The 14,820-nt window shown below is 38.3% G+C and overlaps 1 protein-coding gene across 2 annotated transcripts in view; it reads left to right on the top strand.

Moving 5' to 3' along the window:
• The window catches only part of ADAM9 (ADAM metallopeptidase domain 9), a 103,606-nt gene that overhangs the window by 50,102 nt on the left and 38,684 nt on the right, over window positions 1-14,820 (top strand). For both annotated transcript variants that reach the window (XM_067721426.1, XM_067721425.1), the window contains 4 exons: window positions 2,677-2,848; window positions 9,039-9,131; window positions 10,166-10,361; window positions 13,262-13,367. In XM_067721426.1, coding sequence (XP_067577527.1) covers window positions 2,677-2,848; window positions 9,039-9,131; window positions 10,166-10,361; window positions 13,262-13,367 — 567 coding nt within the window. The remainder of the gene's footprint in view (window positions 1-2,676; window positions 2,849-9,038; window positions 9,132-10,165; window positions 10,362-13,261; window positions 13,368-14,820) is intronic.

Raw genomic sequence — 14,820 nt, 5'->3', positions numbered from 1 at the left:
TTTTGCACTTACTGTTTCTTCTGCCGGTAATGTTCTTCCCCTAGAAATCCAGTTTTGATTCAGTTGTCTCAGTATTTGAAGTGCCTGTCCTGACAGCTCTTTGAAAAACTGTAGTCGCTCCTCCCCCTGCAGAGGTCGTCCTCTTCACCTCCTCATCTTTTTCCCCAACGTGACTTGTCTTCTAATGTACTATTGAATTTATTTCTTCATTATGTTTATAGTCTGTTTCACTCAATAGAATGTTGCCTTCACAGGGGCGGGGATTTTTGTCTGCCTTGTTTACTGTTTTCTCCCCTGCACGAAGAAGAGTGCCATGTACATGATAGATGTTCCACAAATATTTGTTGAAGGAACAGTGTTGTACAAAAGGACTCCTCCTTACAATATTCCTAAGCAGAGAGTAGCAAGAAAAAGAAGAATGTGGAAAACGAGTGTTTTTGTCATTGTCGGAAATCTTGTGCTAGGTCTTTACTTTCTGTGTGACTACTTTCCAGTCCGAAGAGCCAGGAGCCAGGACTGTCTACTTCCTGGGAGACTCTGGGCCGGTTAGCAAAGAAGAGTTTACCCAGGGGACAAAGTCTCCCAGAAGGGATCTGTTTCTTAGATTCCTTGGATGTACAGAAGACACGGAATCAATAGGAATGCTTTCTCAATCACTGTAACGTAACATGGTTCTCATTCCCACTGTTACTTTTGGTACCATTGCTCAAACTGATGAAAAAGATTCTTTCAGGGCACCAAACGCCCCCAATAAAATTTTAATGTGACTTGGATTTCTCAAAGGTTCTTGTTTTATAGATGAGTGTGTCTCCCACTAGTCTTCAAAAGTGAACCTAGCCAGTGGGACTATCTAAAAATATCGTTATTGAGTAAAACAATAACTAAAAACAACCCGGCAACACATAGAAACACATCAAAATTGTGTTCGTATAAATACCACATAGACAGTTCAAGTTGGACCGTTTCTAGAAGCCCATCTAGCCTTCAGAGTATTAACTACAGTTCTTAGAAATTACCATCAGAGGCATTTGAACCTCAGACTGTAGCTGAAATTCTGCCCTGTGCAGGCTGCTCCTTGGTAGCTACAGTGCGTGCATCGTCGCTGGATTCACGTTATTGTCACATAGCTCCTCGTAAGTGTTAGTGAGGGGAGCGCAGGAACGTCATTTCAACAGAGTGAAAAGAGGTTGGGGAAACAGAGCTCGCTTCACATATTTGAAGAACCTTTACTATGGAAGACAAATAAAACTTAATTCTAGAGAGGACTAGATAATTTTTGAGGTCTCTTCTGATGCTGAGATTTATGATTCTGTGAATATTTTCTGTTTCTTCTGCCATTTTATTTTTTGCCATTTTATTTTATTTTATTTTATTTTTTTGTGTGTGGTACGCGGGCCTCTCACTGTTGTGGCCTCTCCCGTTGCGGAGCACAGGCTCCGGACGCGCAGGCTCAGTGGCCATGGCTCACAGGCCCAGCCGCTCCGCGGCATGTGGGATCTTCCCAGACCGGGGCACGAACCCGTGTCCCCTGCATCGGCAGCCAGACTCTCAACCACTGTGCCACCAGGGAAACCCCTGCCGTTTTTTTTTTTCCCCGCCATGTCTCACGGTTTGCAGGATCTTTGTTCCCCAACCAGAGACTGAACCTGGACCCTTGGTAGGGAAAGCATGGAGTCTTAACCACTGGACAGCCAGGGAACTTCCTCTGCCATTTTATTTTATTTTATTTATTTATTTATTGTTATGCGGGCCTCTCACTGTTGTGGCCTCTCCCATTGCGGAGCACAGGCTCCGGACGCGCAGGCTCAGCGGCCATGGCTCACGGGCCTAGCCGCTCCGCGGCATGTGGGATCTTCCCGGACCGGGGCACGAACCCATGTCCCCTGCATCGGCAGGCGGACTCCCAACCACTGCGCCACCAGGGAAGCCCCCTCTGCCATTTTAAATGTTCACTTCTTTTTTTTTTTTTTTTTTTTAACATCTTTATTGGAGTATAATTGCTTTACAGTGGTATGTTAGTTTCAGCTTCACAACAAAATGAATCAGTTATATATATACATATATTCCCATATCTCTTCCCGCTTGCGTCTCCCTCCCTCCCACCCTCCCTATCCCACCCCTCCAGGCGGTCACAAAGCACGGAGCTGATCTCCCTGTGCTATGCGGCTGCTTCCCACTAGCTATCTACCTTACGTTTGGTAGTGTATATATGTCCATGCCTCTTTATCGCTTTGTCACCGTTTACCCTTCCCCCTCCCCATAGCCTCAAGTCCATTCTCTAGTAAGTCTGTGTCTTTATTCCTGTTTCACCCCTAGGTTTTTCATGACATTTTTTTTTTTTAAATTCCATATATATGTGTTAGCATACAGTATTTGTCTCTCTCTTTCTGACTTACTTCACTCTGTATGACAGACTCTAGGTCTATCCACCTCATTACAAATAGCTCAATTTCGCCTCTTTTTATGGCTGAGTAATATTCCATTGTATATATGTGCCACATCTTCTTTATCCATTCATCCGATGATGGACACTTAGGTTGTTTCCATCTCTGGGCTATTGTAAATAGAGCTGCAATGAATTAAATGTTCACTTCTTGTTGGTTGAAGACATGACTTAAGATTTTCAAAGTGAGTAATTGCTATGACTTAAGATCTTTTTCTTCATGTTTATTACAGAGGTTCCAGAAACTTCAGCACCTGCAGTGCAGAAGACTTTGAGAAGTTAACTTTAAATAAAGGTGGAAACTGCCTTCTTAATATTCCAAAGCCTGACGAAGCTTACAGCGCTCCTTTCTGTGGTAATAAATTGGTGGACCCTGGGGAAGAGTGTGACTGCGGTACTCCAAAGGTCAGTTTAATGTGTGATGTTTGCTTTGCGAAGTTACCTTGGGATTTGCAAAAGAATAAAATAGCTCGCTTTGGGCAACTCTAGCATAGGAGCTAAAGTAAAATATAGTGGCAAAATGAGGAGTGGTATTTTGCTTGTGGGCATAATGTTCCTGGGATTGATCATCCCCTCCTTCCTAGAACATAACCAATGGTGTCATCTGTTTTGGTGTCCAGGAAAGCACCATGTTTATTCTTCTGTTTTTTGCTACCTTCTACCATTTCTGTTATGGTTACTGAGTCATTTATTGATTTTAAAGAACGAATCAGTTTTTCTCTTGGCTCTTTACTTAGAAACTTTTACTATTCTGGCACTGCCATTGCAGAAACATTTATTCAGTTGACCTCATTTTAATAATAAATTGAAGCTGGCCCATTGTCCAGAGTTCTTCATTAACAAAGTTCTTGCAACTCAAATTAACATCCTCCCTTTAGTAAGCTTCAGTTCACCTACCGCTCTCTGGCTTTCTCACACCTGTTGCCCACACTTACTGCCATAAGTCTGTGCCCGTCTTTATTCTTCTTCTTCTGTATCTTAGCCATTCTCCTCTCAAAATGGCCTACTTAAGACTTCCTAGACAAGGCTTAGGAGGAAAAAAATTTTAATTAAATTTCAAAAATTAAAAAAATTTAAATTTTAAAGAAATTGGTTCAATTGTATGTAAACCTTACTATATTCTCAATCTTTTCCACAAGTGCTGCTTCTTCTCCCTTACCTGACCACACATCCCTGGCTTTTGCCAGAAGGCTTTACATTCTAGAAAGGCAGTACGTTTTTTTGGTTTTGTTTTCTGCGGCGGAGGGGCGCGCCGCTTGGCTTGTGAGATCTTAGTTTCCCAAACAGGGGTCTAACCTGGGCCCTCGGCAGTGAGAGCACAGAGTCCTAACCACTGGACCACTAGGGAATTGCCAGGCAGTATGTATTTTATGACGAAATTGTCATGGGCCTTCATTGCACTATTGCTGCATGTCAGCAGCCTCTGCTAAATGTTTTCCATGGTGTGATCCTCACAATAACTCTAGGAGGTTGATATTTCTTTATATTCTCATTTTCAAGTGAGGCAAATAAAGCCTAATGAGGTTATGTTTAGTCTCTAAATTAATGTTATACTGTTAGGATGACCAAGCTCTTCTTTCCAGGCATTCTCCTAAAATATTATATATGTTTTGATTTCTCCTGACTATTTACTTCATTATCGAACTAATTGAAATAGTCTATATTTGCTTCTCGAGCTTTTGCACTACAAATTACTCTTGAAAAAAGTACCTCTTCCCCCCAAATATCACAGGTGTTTTTCTTGGTATAAAAGTTTCAAATAGCAAGCACAAGCAAAATTTCCCTTTATTTCTCCCATACATTTTTTCCCTTCCTTCTGCAGTGGTAACCATTCTTATGAGTTCAGTGTGTCTCTTTATAGATTTTATCCTATGCATTTATATACCTATATACAGTATGAACATTTGTACCATAGTTGGGTTTGTTTCAGGATTTTATTTTTTTACATAAATGAAATCCAACTTAATACATTGCACGCAGAGGTTTTTTTTCTATTAATATATCCTACAGATTTTTCCCACGTCATTATGTTATTTACACATAATCCTTTAATCTGCTGATTAGTATTTCAGTATAAGGATATACTGTGATTTATTTCACCATACTCTCATTAAAGGGCATTTACTCACTGTAGTTAGTATTTTTCTGTTGCAAACAGTACATCCTTGTATATGCTCCGTGTGTGTGTGTGTGTGTGTGCATACATACATATACAAGTATTTATCTAAGATAATTACATAAAGGTAGAATTATTGAATTGCAAAGTATGCATGTTTTTAATTTTATTAGAGACTACCAAATTTCCTACAAAAAGGCTGTGTCAGTTTGCACTTTTACCAACAATATGTCATGGCATTTAGTGTCCCCCATAGTTTTGTTAACTGAGCAAGGTACAAGTTTTACTCGTGTTTCAAGATTATCATCATATAGCCCCTCTATAATTTTTTCTAGCATTTTTGTAATTACGGTTTTTTGTATTAGCTCTATAATTGGTGTGGGGGGGTCATGTGGAGTGAGCTAGAGAATTAACTTTTACCCATTAATTGTCAGTTATTGCAAAACCATTTAAAATGGTACTTTCACCATAAACAAAATTCCTGTATACATAGTCTATTTCCGGATTCTCTTTTCTTTTATGAAGCCATCTGTCTGTCTTGCACAGTAGTTGTGAAAAAAAATTAACAGCTGTATTGAAGTATAATTGAATACAGTGTCAAAAAAAACCCACCCCAAATTCGGACTTAGATAAGAAAAGGCTTTATCCAGAAGAAAGACTATTGTAGTAGGGAGAACACACTGACCTCAGACATCTGGAAGCGTCTCAAAATCAAACAAAAAGGTTTTTCTTTTATAGGGTAAATGTGGGAGCAAACAGAGATAAGCAGAATCTTTTATGGGGAAGCTGGATAAGCAGGGGAGAAAAGCCAGTGAGGTCTGATGGGAAGTTGTCTTTTGGTCAGCTGATTGCCAGGAGAAGCTGGGAAGGGGTGGGGATACTTGTTCCCTTTTTTTTTGTGGAGACAAACAGAGTTCAAGGGCCTATATAGGAAAGAGAGAAGGCTCACTAAAGTTTGGTCAAGACAAAGCAAAGGGTAAGAAACAGGCAATTATAAACACTTGTCAACAATGAACTGCACCCATTTAACACATACAAGTTAGGTTTTGATACCTGTTTGCCTATGTGAAACATATGTTTTTGTGCTTTTGGTGTTACATCTAAGAAATCTTTGCCTAGTCCAAGATTTCAAATGTTTTCTCCTAGAAGCTTTATCATTTTAGGTTTTTTTAAAAAATAACTTTATTTCGATTTTATTTATTTATTTTTGGTTGCATTAGGTCTTTGTTGCTGCACACAGGCTTTCTCTAGTTGTGGTGGGGGGGGCTACCCTTCGTTGCGGTGCACAGTCTTCTCATTGCAGCGTCTTCTCTTGTTGCGGAGCACAGGCTCCAGGCGTGCGGGCTTTGCTAGTTGTGGCACGTGGGCTCAGTAGTTGTGGCTCACGGGCTCTAGAGCACAGGCTCAGTAGTTGTGGCGCATGGGCTTTGTTGCTCCACGGCATGTGGGATCTTCCCGGACCAGGGCTCGAACCTCTGTCCCCTGCATTGGCAGGTGGACTCTTAACCACTGTGCCACCAGGGGAGTCCATTGTTTTAGGTTTTACATTTAGGTTTATGATACATTTTGACTTAATATTTTGTATGGTGCAAGGTATAGATCATTTTTCAAATTTTCAAATTTTTATTATGAAATTATTATAAACTGACAGACCATTGGAAAAACAGTCCAAAGAGTCCTATGTATTTTTTGCTCAGTTTCCCCCAAAGGGTGACAAATTATATAGTTATAGTGCAGTATAAAAACCAGGACACTGACATTGGTATGTTAACTAGATTACAGACTTTATTGAGCTTTTACCATTTTAACCTGCATTGGTGTGTGTGTGTGTGTGTGAACTTTTATGCCGTTTTATTCCATATATAGATTTATGTAACCACCACCTCAATTAAAATACAGAACTGTTCCATCACCACAAAAGAACACCCTCCTGCTACCTTGTTGTAATTACACCCACCCTGACTCCAGCCCTTATCCCTGCCCCTGGCTTCCATCTGTGGTTTTGCCATTTCAATAATGTTTGCCATTTCAATAATAAATAGAGGGACTTCCCTGGTGGTCCAGTGGTTAGGACTTTGCCTGCCAATGAAGGGGGTGTGGGTTCAATCCCTGGTCAGGGAGTTAAGATTCCACATGCCTCGGGCCGAAAAACCAAAGCATAAAACAGAAGCAATGTTGTAACAAATTCAATAAAGACTTAAAAGAAATAATAATAAATGGAGGGACTTCCCTGGTGGTCCAGTGGTAAAGAATCCGCCTTACAATGCAGGGGACGCAGGTTCGATCCCTGGTCAGGGAACTAAGATCCCACATGCCTTGGGGCAACTAAGTCTGCGCGCCACAAACAATGAGCTCACGCGCCTCAAACAAGCTCACGCGCCTCAACTAGAGAGCCCGCATGCTGCAAACTACAGAGCCCAAGTGGCTGGAGCCACAACTAGAGAAGAGAAAACCCACATGCCACAACTAGAGAGAAACTCGAGAGCTGCAATGAAGAGCCTGCACGCCGCAACAAAAGATCCCACACGCCTCAATGAAGATCCCACATGCTGCAACTAAGACGCGACACAGCCAAAAATAAATAAATAATCTTTAAAAATAATAATAATAAATGGAATCATACAACATATAACCTTTTGAGACTGACTTTTTTTCACTAAGCGTAATGCCTTTGAGGTCAGTCTAGGTTGTTGCATGTGTTAATATTTTTTTAATTTTTTATTAGCGAGTAACAGTCCATTGTATGGATATTACTTCAGAGATTTGCAATAATGTTTAGGGTGGTATTTCCACCAGCTCTAAGGGCCTATCTGAAGTTTGTTTAACCATTCACCCATTAAAGGATATCTAGGTTGTTTCTAACATTTTGCTATTATGAATAAAGCTGCCATGAATTATAGTCCACTCTTTATCATCAGAGAATTAAAAATATGATCTTCATGAGTAAACATATGAAGAATCTCAGCAGAGAAATGTATAATAAAGAACCAAATGGAAATTATAGAACTAAAAAGTCTAATAAATGAAAGATTCACTGGGTAGAATTAATAGCAGATTAAGATGGCATAAAAAGAGTCAATGAACATGAAGTAGAACAAAAGAAATAATCCAATCTAAAGAAAAAAGAAGAAAGATTAAAGAAAAATGAACAGAGCATCAGGGACATGTAGGCAATATCAAAGAGCCTAATGTAATTATAAGTGAAATCCCAAGAGGAGAGTGAGAATGAGATGGGAAAAGTATTCAAAGAAATAATGGCTGAAAATTTCCCATATTTAACAGAAAATGTTAAGTTACAATTCTAAAACACTAAGTAAAGCCAAATCAGAATCATTACTAAGAACAATTGTAGGCACATTGTAATCAAAGTGCTGAGATAAGCAGAAAATAATGCAAGAAGTCAGAAGAAAATGGGGAACAAATGTATACATGGCAGCTGATTTTGGGAGCAGAAGACAGTAGAACAGCAGATTTATGGTTCTGAAAGGAAGAAACCATCAGCCTAGAATTCTGCAACATAGGAAAATAAATATTCTTCAAAAATTAAAGCTTAGAGCCCCTGCCCCCTTCTCTCCTCCTCCTCCTTTCTCCTGTCTTCTTCTTTCCCCCTCTCCTTTCTCCTTCCCTTCTCAAACAATTCATACCTGAAGACATTAGTTGGAACATAGGAGAGTAGATGTCACTGGGTGGAAGGTTCGGAGCAGGGGTAGGGAGCCATGGTGGGCCAAAGTGGGGTGAGAGAAGCCAAGCAAGATAAAAAGAATGTCCACATGGGTGCAAATTCACCCAACAGAGAAGTCAGACCTTGAGCATGAAGAGAAGTGCATTTATGGATGCTTAATTTCCTGGGATCATTAAACACACTGTTATAGACTGAATGTTTGTGTCCCCCAAATTCATATGTTGAAGCCCTAACCCCCAAGTATGTCTGTATTTGGAGAAGGGATCTCTAGGAAAGTAATTAAGGTTAAATGAGGTCATAAGAGTGGGCCTTGATCTGATAGGATTAGAGTCCTTATAAAAAAGAGACACTGGAGAGTTTGCTTGCTTTCTCTCTGAACACATGCACTGAAGAAAGGCCATGTGAGCACACAGCAAGAAGGCAGCTGTCTGCAAGCCAAGGAAGAGAGTCTGCGCCAGAAACTGAATTGGCTGGAACTTTGATCTTGGCCCTCTAGCCTTCAGAGCTGACGTAATAAATTTCTTTTGTTTAAGTCATTAGTCTATGGTATCTTGTTCTGACAATCCCAGCAGACTAAGACACATACTCTCTGTGATTTCAGTCCTTTGAAATATGTTGAGACCTAGATAATAGCTGAAGAGTCACTGATAAATCCAGAAGGATAGTAAGGGACTGTTTCCAGAGAGTAACTGTTACAGTCAGGTTAGAAGGAAGCATAGGTCTAAGATAAGAATTTTATTAATGAATATTGATGGCAATAATTTATTTCTTTATTGACAGTCATTTTCTCTTCACAGGAATGTGAATTGGACCCTTGTTGTGAAGGAAGTACTTGTAAACTTAAATCATCTGCTGAATGTGCATATGGCGACTGTTGTCAAGACTGTTGGGTAGGGAATTCCTCCGTATTTGGAAAAAATAGAAAAAGGAAAAATATGCGTATATCAAAATTGGTTTTCTCTGATCTGTAAGAGAGCACTATTTTTATTACATGATTACATGAAAAGTTTTATGACACTTGTTTGCAGTTTTGTGTCATGCTCTTTTATGACAAATGGTCTAGAGAGAATTTTTTTCTTAAGTAAAAACATTTTTTTTTCTGATTTAAGAGTGATCTATGTTTTTCGTTAAAAATTCAACAATAGAAAGTAGACACTGAAAGACCCTCTATCATTTTACCCTCTTCAGGTAGCCATTGTTTGATAATTTGTTGTTAGTCACTTTTTCCTATGTAAATGTGAGTATGAGTGTGTGTGTAGGTGTGTGTCTGTGTGAAAGTGTGTAAACATGGGTATACATATTTTTACTATGTACTTTTTTCAGTAAGATACCATGGATTTTCTTCCATTCATGTAGTTCTACAAGGTTATATAGTTAGTATTCCTTTGTATGGCTGTACCATAATTTCTTTATCTGGTCTACCAATGATGGACATTTAGATAGCTTCCAATATTTGCTTATAAGTGGAATTGTTGGGACAGAGTATGCATATGAAAATTTTTGACATGCATTTTATATACCTTCTACAAATGTGCCAGTCTGTAATTGCCAGTCTAATCAATACACTGATTACTGTACAGTGTACAGTATAGATTACATCCGCACTATTTTTGTTTCCTCATACTAACATTGGTTGCTAGCCAGTGTTACAATCCAGGTTAGTTTGATAGTTGTAAAGTGCTTTTATATCTTAGTTTAATTTGCATTTCTTTTGGTTATCAATGAGGCTATGCTTTTTCATTTTCCATGTTTCATGACTTTTATGAATAGCCTATTACGGGCCTTTGTTCATTTTTCTATTGGGTTGTTTAATCTTTTGTTTTTGTTAGAACTTTCTATAGATATAAATATTGTGGTTTCCAATTTGATTAATTTGTGGGAATTTTCCTGATATTCCTTTTCAATTTCAATCCCATTACCCTAGTTCCTTCCAGGAGGTACTTTGTGCCGAGGAAAAACCAATGAATGTGATGTTCCAGAATATTGCAACGGTTCTTCTCAGTTCTGTCAGCCAGATGTTTTTATTCAGAATGGATACCCTTGCCAGAATAACAGAGCCTATTGTTACAATGGCATGTGCCAATATTATGATGCTCAGTGTCAAGTCATCTTTGGCTCAAGTAAGATATGTTATTTATATTGATTGCTGTGACTTTATTTTTTTGTTTTAGTTTTTGTTAAAAATGGAAAGCAAACGTTATTGCTAAAATTGAAATTCTCCTGTTTCCTCTCTCCTATCATGTTACCCTCTTTCCTTCTCTGTAGGCAATCATGGTCATTAATTTGATGTGTCCAAGTTCAGTTGGTGATTTTTGTTTTTATCATACTTTCTCACCTCTCTATCCTGTGTATATTAACATTATGTGTATACATATATATACACAGTATTGTATTCTAGCTTTAATAAATTCATGTAAATAGTATGGGGACATACATATGGGTCTTCTGTTTTCATTGTTCACTCAAAATGTTTTTGCAATCCATCTGTATTGCTATATTTAGATCACAGAGCATTAGAGTATTCTATTATATAAATGGAATCCATTCTTTTCCTAGTAGTATTTAATATATTTTTTATTGTGTCTCTTTTTAACTATTTCATTTTTATCAAAGTTATACATACAGTAGATTAAAGAGCCAAATCATTCACAAGATTTTATGAAAAAGTAAAGTGTGCCTCCCCATAATAGCCCCATCCCTTAAGGCAACCATTTCTACCTTTTCTTGCTGATTTCTAGCCGATTACTTTGTTACTTACTTGCTCCAGGTCTTTAGATAATTTCTTGGTAATGCTACTTTTGGATTTTTCCATTCTAGTTATTAACTGTTAATTTTTCACTGTAGAGGATGAGAATTTTATGTCTTACCTTCTCTTCTCTCAACACTTGTCAACTCTCATCCTACTCATGCTCATTTTTCATTCTCCATCCTCTTAATATGGATTAATTATAATTTTAGGTAGAACAGTGTTGACTGTTGTGATTTATAACAAACCAAAAAAAATTGGTCTTTGTCCAGTTCCTGGCATGAGCTCCTAAAACCCTTGGAATTTCCCAAGTGATGAGAGCTGTAAAAGTGTCTTTTGTTATGTCAATGAAGTGACTTTTGGAAAGTCCCTCAGTGACATAAGGATGGGGCTGGTTGCCAGGGAACTAACCCTGTGATTAGCGGTTGGAACTTTCAGTTCCCCCACCTCTGGGACTGGAGATTGCCGTACTCACAAGTGGCCAGTGATTTAATCAATCATGTCTATGTAATGAAGCCTCCATGAAAACCCCAAAGGACAGGGTTTGGAGAGCTTCTGGCTTGGTGAACAAGTGGAGATGCAGGGAGTGTCACACTTGGCGGGGCCTGGAACCTCCAGGCCCCTTTCTCTATATCTTGCGTATGCATCTCTTCCATCTGGCTGTTCCTGAGTTATATTCTTTGATAATACACCAGTAATCTAGTGAGTAAAATGTTTCTCTGAGTTCTGTGAGCCACTCTAGCAAATTAATCAAACCCAAGGAGGGGGTGGGTCATGGGAACCTTGATCAGATAGGGTCGGAGGAGAGAAGACTAAGCATGAAATGGGACTTCCTTTATGTTAATCAGGTCATGGGACACAGTGGTAGAGAGCTGTGAACTTCTGATATATTTTGCAGGAATGGACAGGTTATTGCAGACCAAAAAAGTACTTACAGATAGGCATTTTAGAGAAGCAAATGCTATTATTTAGCAAGTATATTATCTTTGTAGAGGTCTGCAAAAAAGTCTAGGACGATTGAAGGAACAACATTATTGGGGGGGGCTTGTTATTAATTTAGTCACTTTTTCCTGATATAAATGTGAGTGTGAGCATGTGCTTTGCTAGAGTTACTGCCATGTGACGTTTATCCTGTGCAAGTATTCTGCATCCATTTTCAGATTACTTGATCCTCCACTTCTTTTTTCTTCCAACTCCTTTCACCTCATATCCATTTTCTTGTAAACTGAACAACGTAGTATCAGGTGTGTAAGACAGACACATGAATTTCCATTATTAGATAGAATGTACTGCCATTTTGGCTTCAAAATATTTACAAATAAAATATTTTTAGGAATATGTAATTAAGTGGAAAAATCAAACATTAAGTGGTACATATATAAAATATAAGAAAACAAGAATGGATTGATACTTTATTAGCTGTCATGGCTATTTGTCAATGTAATTAATACCTAAATTAAGCATCCATATATGGTAAGTTAAAAAAAATAATACCTGGAAGTGTTTTCACCAACCCTCCCAGCCTGATCTAACCAGGGGTGCAGTAGACCTGTGTTTGAGAGCAGTGAGAATTAATATGCTGAAAGTGCTACCATACTGTGCATGGTTTTTAATTTCATCATGGTTAATATAAATTTATTTATTTATTTCTGGCTGCGTTGGGTCTTTGTTGCTGCGCGCGGGCTTTCTCTAGTTGCAGCGAGCGGGGGCTACTCTTCACTGCGTGTGTAGACTTCTCCTTGTGGTGGCTTCTCTTGTTGTGGAGCACGGGCTCTAGGCACTTGGGCTTCAGTAGTTGTGGCTCGCGGGCTCAGTAGTTGTGGCTCGTGGGCTTAGTTGCTCCGCAGCATGTGGGATCTTCCCGGACCAGGGCTTGAACCCATGTCCCCTGCATTGGCAGGCGGATTCTTAACCACTGCACCACCAGCCAAGTCCCATCATGGTTAATAATTTCACCTTGTTTAATGACACTTCTTTGAGGACTTGAGTCCAGGCTAACTTTTAAGTACCATCTAAGCTTTATTTTCACATTTTGTTGTCAATTATAAAATGTGGAACAAAATGTTTTATATGTAGGCCCTGAAACCTTTTCAGAGGTGTTGAGGCAGTTTATCCAGGCGTATGGACTGTCGTAGGGAATACTTTTATTTCTGAATTAAATTGCCATAACTTAAAAATATTTTTTTTTTAAATTTTAATCTTATTGGGGTATAGTTGATTTACAATGTTGTATTAGTTTCAGGTGTACAAAAAAAATTTTTTTTGCTGTTCCAGAAGCCAAGGCTGCTCCAAGGGATTGTTTCATTGATGTGAATTCCAAAGGTGACAGATTTGGCAATTGTGGTTTCTCTGGCAATGAATACAAGAAGTGTGCCACTGGGTAAGTGGAGGCAAGAGTGTAAAAGAATATGAAAGGTTGTAAGATCAGCCATCTTTAGCATCTTTTACAGCTCTTTGTGACTGCTGACTTTTCTCCCCCTTAAACATCTAACTTTTCAAATTTAACAATTTTGTAAAACATGACTTCAGAGAGATTCTGAATAGGAAGGGTAAAATTATTCATACCTTTTGACATTACCTGTCTAAAATATAATGATTTTTAGAATGTTACTTTTGTTTATCCTGTTCTACAATAAGAAGCCCAAATAAACACTCTTCTCCCTCTTCCTTTCATTAAAAGATTATGCTGCTAAATCCATACGTAGAGGTATCTGCAGAATTAATTCTGGACTTTATCATTTTCTTCTGGCTCTATATAATTTGAAAGTGACAAATTAAAAGCCTTTTTTGTTTCTATAACATTTGCACATCGTAAAAAAATTAAAATTATTACAAAAATATAAACAAAAGTTATCCATAATCTGTCTGTATGTATTCAGTAATTTCAGTGTATGTCTTCCTTTTTTTTGTTGTTTCTGTGCACTATACATACACACACTAACATTTTGTATAGTTGGAATTATTCTATAATACTGTGCTTCTCTTCTACTCACTTCACCTCCTACTCTGCCAATTAAGCTAAGCAACTGAGGTAAAACAATGCTTACTAAGAAGAAATAACAACCGTGACCTCCGTGTTCCAAAATCCAACAGACATCTTTAGGTCTTCATGCTTCTGGACCTTTCGGTAGCATTCAACTCTGTTGACCATTTTCTCCTTGAAGAAACCCCTTTCCTTGGCTTTTGTGTAGAATATTCTTCTAGTATTTTTTTTTCTGTTTCCAGATGCTCCTTTAATGTATTTATTTGTAGGCTCATCTTTCTCTACTGAGCCATTAAATGTGAAATACTTCAGCTCTACTGGTCTACATGTCATCCTCTGCCACAGGGCCTTGGCACGTGCTGTTCCTTCTGCCTGACATGCTCTCCTCTCTCTGCCATTTTAAGTACAACTTCTCTGAGAAAGACTTCCTCAACTTCCTTAACAGGGTCAGATGTCCCTCTTATAGATGTTCTTAATGCTGTGTGCTTTTATTTTTTTTAACGTTAGCCAAATTATGTTGTTCTAATTCTTTACAAATTAGTTATCCACATAAAGTATACTTCACAGAATATTTAGAATATACCTTTCTTGATATATAAAACAGAGTAGGTTGAAGGAAGTTAGAAAAACAAGAAAGTATTTCAAAAGAGGGTATGAACATAACTGTTTTGACTACCTTGTATAGTCTCAAAACTAGTTGTAGATATAAGTTCTTTTGCATTTATATAGCACTCTTTTTCTGGGGAAGTCAAACTATTATTCTTAATAAATTTTTAGTATATTTAAATTGCATGGGAAGGTTTTATGTCCAAACCATTGCTTTAGCAAGAATAATCACTTAAAAGTGATA

This window comes from Pseudorca crassidens, chromosome 21, assembly GCF_039906515.1.
Source record: "Pseudorca crassidens isolate mPseCra1 chromosome 21, mPseCra1.hap1, whole genome shotgun sequence".
Classification (NCBI taxonomy): Eukaryota; Metazoa; Chordata; class Mammalia; order Artiodactyla; family Delphinidae; genus Pseudorca; species Pseudorca crassidens.
The sequence above is the reverse complement of the archived record's forward strand: the minus strand, read 5'-3'. Positions and strand labels throughout refer to the sequence as shown.